We start from the raw sequence: 7,213 nt of genomic DNA, 5'->3' as shown, positions 1-7,213 counted from the left end.
GAGGAGGAGGAGGAGGAGGAGGAAGAAGAAGAAGGAGGGAAGGAAGAAGATATTTAGAGGCTAATGAGATGGTTCAGCAGTTAACAGCACTTGCTGCTCTGAGGACCTGATTTCAGTTCCTAGCACCCACATTGTGGCTCATAACCACCTGTAACTGCAGTTCCAGGGGTTCTTATGCCCTCTTCTGGTCTCTATGGGCACTGAAAAAAAAAGTACATTCACAGGTACTCATGCATGTGTGTGCACGCACACACATATGTACATAAAATAAACACACCTTTAAAAATATATTTAAAATACAAATCCATAAGCTGGACATAGTGATTGATTCATGACTATAATACCAGCACTTGAAAGGCTGAGGCAGGAGGATTGGCAAACTTCCAGGCTAGTCAGGGCTATGCTGTAAGACATACCAACTCCAAATTAAGTCTGGAACTGGATGATGCCTGTCCTTGATTTAGTTGTCTGAAGCAAGATGTAGCAGGGGTTAGTTAAGAGGTTATGGTGCACATTAAGTGGTATTTCAAGATGTCAAGAGACAGTGATGTGATGTGGGTGCATTTGTGAGTCCTCTTGGGAACAATAGCAAGAGTTCTGACAACATTTCCACAGCAGAAGGAATCCCAGGATTCTGCTAGAGAGTGGCATACAGGAACATCGGGCTTTCCACAGACATGTCCATAGACTTTAGACTCTGACCTGCTGGAGGTCTGCACACTTGAGCCAGGTACAGGAGAGAAACAGAATTTGAGCCCCTTGGGGCATGGAGGTAATCTCACGGTTGGAGAGTTGACAGATGTGGCTGAAGCTGAGAAGACAGATGAGGGAGAAGGACGAGGGGCCCTGGGGACCCAGGCTAGGCTGCTGAGCACTAAAACCTGCTTCCACCCCAGGAGAAAGAGATGGAGAAGCAGAGGCTCCTGTACCAGCAGTCGAGGCTGCACAACCGGGGTGCTGCCGAGATGGTATTGCAGATGATCAGTGCCTGCAAAGGTGCCGTCTGTGCCCCGCCCCCAATCCCAGGCATCCCTCTCTTCTCCCCTGTGAACACATCCCCCACATCTCCCCAGTACACCCACTCCCTGCCGACCCTGCTTGCTCCCTCTGCATGCCTCCAACCTACATACACACTCCAGCTCCTGCAGATTGTTTGGCGTGTCTGTCTTTCAAATCTCCCCTCCACTCTTTGGTCACACATAGAACCCTGTCTTCATCCCCTTCCTTCATGTACCTATAGTAGGTTTTTTTTGTTTTGTTTTGTTTTTTTTTTTTTTTTGGTGGGTGAACACCTCAGGCTGAACACATCCTTTATTTTATTGATTTACGTCTTTGGCCTTGTCTTTGCGGCCTCCAGGAGAGACGGGTGCCATGGTGTCTTCCACCCTGAAACTGGGCATCTCCATCCTCAACGGGGGGAACGCTGAAGTACAGCAGGTAACAGACATGCGGGATCTTGGGAGGAGGGACTAAGAGGGGGTGGGGGCAGGTGGGGGCCCCTGAGTGTCTTCCAGGTGCTCCCAACTTCCATCTCTTGCTACTTCCACTGCAGAAAATGCTGGATTATCTGAAGGACAAGAAGGAAGTGGGCTTCTTCCAGAGTATCCAGGCGCTAATGCAAACGTGCAGGTGGGACCTTAGGTCCAGCTCTTCTCTGCTGGTGGGGGGGTGGGGGTTGGGAGGGAGGGGTGTGTGTGCTCTATTTTGCTCTCCTGGTCCCAGAAAAGGGTCCTACACAGAGGAGTACAAATCCTAGAGAGTTTACTAGGAAGAATCTCACAAGTTGTAAGACTGAGTCCTGGTGGTGCTCACCTTTAACCCCAGTACTTGAGAGGCAGAGGAAGGTGGATCTCAGAGTTCAAGGCCAGCTTGGTCTGCAGAGGGAGTGCCAAGACAGCCAGGGCTACAGAGAAACCCTGTCTCGGAACAAAAAGGGATGGGGGAGAGAGGAGGGATGGACAGACGCATTGAGTTCTGGGCTAGCATTGCACCCTGGCCGCAGAAGACCTGCCTTAGCTGTGCAAGACCTGAGTGTCTTCTCCAACACGGAGGAGAGCATGATATGTGACGCATGATGGGGGCCCCAGCACTCAGAAAGCAGAGGCAGGAGGAGGATTACAGAGAGTATAAGGATAACCTGAGCTTCATGAGACCCTGTCTCAAAAAAAGGGGGGGGAGGGGCAAGAGGAGAGTAATAATAAAGGTTCAGACAAGTGGCAATTCACAGGAGGGTCCCAGCAGGGCTCACTGGCTCTCTTAGATGACCATATTCGTATAGCTCTTCCGCCATTTTTCTTTCCTCCCTTCTTGCTGTCAGCTGACTTTTCTCTGCCCCTCTGTAGGTTTTGCTAACTGATGTTTTCTGTGTCTTCATGATTTCAGCTTGCATACTAGATCCACTTCACTTCACAAGGCCAGGGTGGTGGAGGCTTGAGGAAGAGGGTGGGGCCATGGATAGAGGCAGGATGTGCCTGGGCATGCAGGCAGAGGGTGAGGGATTGAGTAGGGGTGAAGGTTGGAATGGTGTCTGCAGAAGGCGATAGGTGGGTGGAGATGTAGTTCTGTCTGGTAGCTCTAATGCATTACGGCCTGGCCTTTATGGCTCGTCAGCCTCCGTGGGGGCTGCCAGGCAAGGCAAGACAGAAACCGGACCTTTCTCACCTCAATCACCTCCTTCCTCAGTGTCCTGGACCTCAATGCCTTCGAGAGGCAGAACAAGGCAGAGGGACTGGGCATGGTGAACGAGGATGGAACTGGTGAGACCTTCTTCTGGGTGCCCTCTCCCTGGGACATCACCTTCCTCAAGAGCCCGTTCTCTGTCCCACTGGCTGCCCATAGCCCCAGTCCCCCAAGGCACCCCTCTTCCCAAGAGTTCCCTTAGGTTCCCCCAAGGTTGTGATTCCCGTCCTGAGCACACACACCCATGCCTCCAGGGTTTCCCTTCCCATGGGCTCCACCCCTGGGTGTCATTCAGTCTGGTGTTCCATCACCCATCACCACGTGGACCCGCCCTCCACGTGCCCCAAGTCTCATTCTGGTTGCTGTTCATTAATGTCCCTAATCCGGTTAATCGAGTCTCCTCTTTGCTGTGTTTTGACGTGTCTAACTTTCCACCCTGACCTCTGCCTCCTGCCTCTCTTGTGTACTTGTGTTCTCTCTCTCTCTCTCTCTCTCTCTCTCTCTCTCTCTCTCTCTCTCTCTCTCTCTCTCTCTCTTTCGTTCATGTTCTCTCTCTCTCCTCTTCCCGTTCTCCTTCCCCTCGCTTCCCCCTCATTACTCTTCCTTGCTAACCGACTCCCTCCTGTCTCCTTATGGCTGTCTTTCTCTCTGTGCTTGTTTCTCTCTGTGTGTCTGTGTCTTTGTCCCATGTCGCTGTACTTCTGTCCGTCTTTGTCTCTTTTTCCTCTTTTCTCCTGCTTCCTCCTCCCATCCTGTTGGCTGCCCCAGTCATCAATCGCCAGAACGGTAATTCCCCCGCCATCCATTGCTGTGCTGCGCCCACCCGACCCCCTTCTAACCCCCAACACCCCCTGGGGCTGAGGATCTGGGACAGTCAGGGAGGTCAGGGTAGTGGCCCTTCAGGGGATCCCATGGAGAAGGTTCCCCGAGTCCAGAGGCGAGTGACGTTATACGTTTTATTTAACGTAAGCCTCAGTTTCCCCATATGTAACACAGAACTTAGAAAAGACAATCAAGGTCTCTTTTCAGCTGGATATTTTGGGGGCTTCCAGACCCAGATTCCCAGTCCAGGGTGGGATGAGCCCTCCCCCATTCCGACCCTCTCTGCGCTGTGCGTCCCAAACCTAGTCTGGTGGTCCTCCTTTGTTGGAGGCAACTACTGTGATTGGTGCTGCGCGTGCCCTTTGCGCCTGCTCTGATTGGCCCATCCCAATCAAGCCCTTACAGCGCACCGTGATTGGTTTCTTTCAGATGTCTATTCTGATTGGACCATTTTGACACACCTCCCCTCTCCTTCTCCTGGGTTGGCTGCTTTTGAAGCTTTGGGGCCAGTTGATTGGCTTTCAATCCCCATCTCTTCCCAGCCCAGTCCTTCCTTGCCCAGAGCCTTGTATGCTAGTGACCCCAACCCCTTATAACCCATTAACCCCAGCAGCCTGGAGTTCGGCTCAGGGTTACACCAGCTGCTGAATGTCTGCTGGGTCACTCCTAGATGTCACACAAGTGGTGACATTGGACAGACACTGATGTAAAAAGACACTTCATGAGCCAATGAGGAGGCCAGCCCCTCAGGCCTCCATCTACAGAGCTCATGGGCTGGTGTCTTGGGTGCCGGTGGCCCTCACAGTGTCTTTGAAGTGTTGCTTGCTCCTTCCAGCCCCCCATACATTGTGCATGCGTGTGCAGTGTGCATGGGTTTTATGCATGTGTGTGCTGTGTCCTGGCACATCTGACCCCTCCTGGGTCCCCTCCCTTCCACCCAGGAGAGAAAGTCATGGCGGACGATGAGTTCACACAGGACCTGTTCCGCTTTCTGCAGCTGCTCTGCGAGGGCCACAACAATGGTGAGAAGGAGGGTGGGCAGGGTGGAGGGGGACCGGGAGAAGGGCAGTACGGGGGTGCGGGGGGCTTCCAAAAGTCACCTGAGCTAATCTCCAGCCCCTCCTCTTCCCGGCAACGACTTCCCTAGCCACGCAGACCTCGTCTAGCCTTTGTCTCTATATCCTCTACTCTCTGAAGAAGCGCAGTGTATGAGGATCGGGGCTCAAGGCCATCTTAGTTACATGGGTAGTGTGAAGCCAGCCTAAACGACAGGAGATCCTGTGCCAAAGAAACAAATAGCAGGAACAAGTTTCTCTGGCTTCTGTAATTTCTGGAAGCAAACCACTTAGCTTCACTTTCACTTCCTCTGGCCAGCCCAACTCCCTAAAGGCAGTCTGCCAAAATCCAGTTTGGCCAGAAGTCAGTTTCCCCAAATGGGCAATTCGTCACACGCGGCTTTCCCACAGGCATTTGGCAGCCCTCTCTCTAAAGGATGGGCGCCAGCGTCCACAGACGAAGGAATTGCTCGGTGTTTAAAAGTGAATATATTTGATTTATTCATTTGTTTATCTCAGAGAACATTTTCCCAGGAGATGTGTGGATCCTCTTGTAGCAGAAGCGAGAATTTTCACAGGCTCTGCCTTCATTGTGCCAATTTAACAAAATCCAGTGTGACGCAGCCTGCTAGTTAAACTCTGTGCGGTTTGAGCAGCTTACGCTGGAGGGACAGTTAAGCCAGGCATGGTGGCAGAGGCCTGCAATCCCGGTGCTCGGGCACTCTGGCAGGATGACTTCAAGCCGCCTGGCTGCCTAGCGAGACCAGAAACAAAGAGCAGCCGAAAGCTTCCCTGCAAGCTGATTCCCATGACAAACGAGTGTCACACGGTTGTGTTTACAATGTTCACAGTACATAGAAAGCCACAAACCACCCAAAGGGAAAGTGTATGTGTCTGTGTGTGTATGACTGTCTGTCTGTCTGTATCTGTGAGAGGTTTCTGTGTATCTGTGACATTGTGTGACTGTGTGAAGTGTGTGATCTGTGTGAAGTGTGTGATCTGTGTGAAGTGTGTGATCTGTGTGAAGTGTGTGATCTGTGTGATGTGTGTGACTATGTGATGTGTGTGACTGTGTGATGTGTGTGACTAATGTGTGTGACTGTGATGTGTGTGACTAATGTGTATGATGTGTGTGACTTGATGTGTGTGATGTGTGTGATTGTGATGTGTGACTGTGTGATGTGTGTGACTATGTGGTGTGTGTGACTGTAATGTTTGTTACTGTGATGTGTGTCATTTGTGATATGTGTGACTGTGATGTGTGTCATTTGTGATATGTGTGGCTGTAATGTGTGTGACTGTGTGATATGTGTGATTTGTGTGAAGTGTGTGACTGTGTGATGTGTGTGACTGTGATGTGTGTGACTGTGTGATATGTGTGATCTGTGTGAAGTGTGTGACTATGATATGTGTGACTGTCATGCATCAAGTGTCTTCCTGTTGTCACTCTCTGCCTTATAGTCTTGAAACAGGATTTCTCACTGAACAAGAAGTATCCCTTGCCATATACACACACCTTTACCACTTAGACTGACTGAACCAGGGATCTGACAGTCTCTTTAGCTACATACTGAATTCTAGGCTAGCCTGGGCTACATGATAGCCGATCTCAAAAAGTAAGGCAAAGCAAAATAAAACAAAACAAAAGAGAAGAACAAGGAGAAACAAATGGGGGATTTTATCTCTATTTATCCATTAAATATTTGTTCAGGAAAAAATTAATTAAAAAACCATTGGAAGCTGGGAATGGTGTCACATGTTTTTAATCCCAGCACCCAGGAGGCAGAAGCAAGCAAATCTCTGCTCTACAGAGCTAATTCTAGCACACCCAAGGCTATACAGAAAAACCCTGTCTTGAAAAAAAACAAAAACAAAAACAATTGCAGCTGGATGTGAGAGTTACACAGTTATAATTCTGGTAGGTGGGAGTCTAGTGTAAGAGGGTTCAAGGCTAGCCTGAGGCATCTCTCCAGACCCTGGAGGGCGCTTAGACAGCTCAGTGGCTAAAGGACTTGCTGCCAAGGCTCATGGTCTGAACCGGTTCTCAGGACCCGCTTGGTGGAGGAGAGAGCTGACTTCTACCCTATTAGCACCTAGCATGTACAAACCTCCTCTGCCTTTCCTCAGGAATAAACAAATGAAAAAAATTGGAGAGGATTCACTGTAGCTTTGAATAGCCTGGAACTTGCCCAATACACTAGGCTAGCTTCAAATTCACAAAGATTCACCTGACTGTCTCCCTAGTGCTAGAATTAATGACAGGGACTATCATGCCATACCTAAATAAATGGAATTTTTTTTTCATGGTTATAAGATGTTTTATTATAGAAAGGAGAGAGAGAAGATAGGAAAGTAGAGGCCATATGGAGAGAGGGGAAAAGGAGAGTTAAGACAAGAGTAAGAGGTTAAGAAAGAGGAGAAAGAGAGAAGAAGAGCGAAAAAAATTTTAGTGTGTATGGGGTAGCTTGCTTACATACTGTGTGGGCACCATGTGCATGCAGTTCTCGAGGAAACCAGAAGAGGGCATCAGATCACCGGGGACTGGAGTTACAGATGGTTGTGAGCCACTATATGAGTGCTAGGAATTGAACCCAGGGCCTGTGCAAGAGCAGCCAATACTCTTGACCACTAAGTCATCTCTCCAGCCCTAAATTAAT

At 49.8% G+C, this 7,213-nt stretch overlaps 1 protein-coding gene across 4 annotated transcripts in view; it reads left to right on the top strand.

Moving 5' to 3' along the window:
* Window positions 1–7,213, top strand: part of Ryr1 (ryanodine receptor 1) — a 129,428-nt gene that overhangs the window by 84,352 nt on the left and 37,863 nt on the right. For 2 of the 4 annotated variants that reach the window (XM_031385958.1, XM_031385959.1), the window contains 6 exons: window positions 897–996; window positions 1,358–1,437; window positions 1,553–1,629; window positions 2,683–2,756; window positions 3,448–3,465; window positions 4,443–4,523. In XM_031385958.1, coding sequence (XP_031241818.1) covers window positions 897–996; window positions 1,358–1,437; window positions 1,553–1,629; window positions 2,683–2,756; window positions 3,448–3,465; window positions 4,443–4,523 — 430 coding nt within the window. The remainder of the gene's footprint in view (window positions 1–896; window positions 997–1,357; window positions 1,438–1,552; window positions 1,630–2,682; window positions 2,757–3,447; window positions 3,466–4,442; window positions 4,524–7,213) is intronic. The other 2 variants (XM_031385960.1, XM_031385961.1) reach the window with 1 other exon arrangement.

Source organism: Mastomys coucha, unplaced genomic scaffold (genome assembly GCF_008632895.1).
Source record: "Mastomys coucha isolate ucsf_1 unplaced genomic scaffold, UCSF_Mcou_1 pScaffold21, whole genome shotgun sequence".
NCBI classification, from domain to species: Eukaryota; Metazoa; Chordata; class Mammalia; order Rodentia; family Muridae; genus Mastomys; species Mastomys coucha.
Note: the sequence above shows the minus strand (reverse complement) of the source record. Positions and strands in the feature narration are given on the sequence as shown.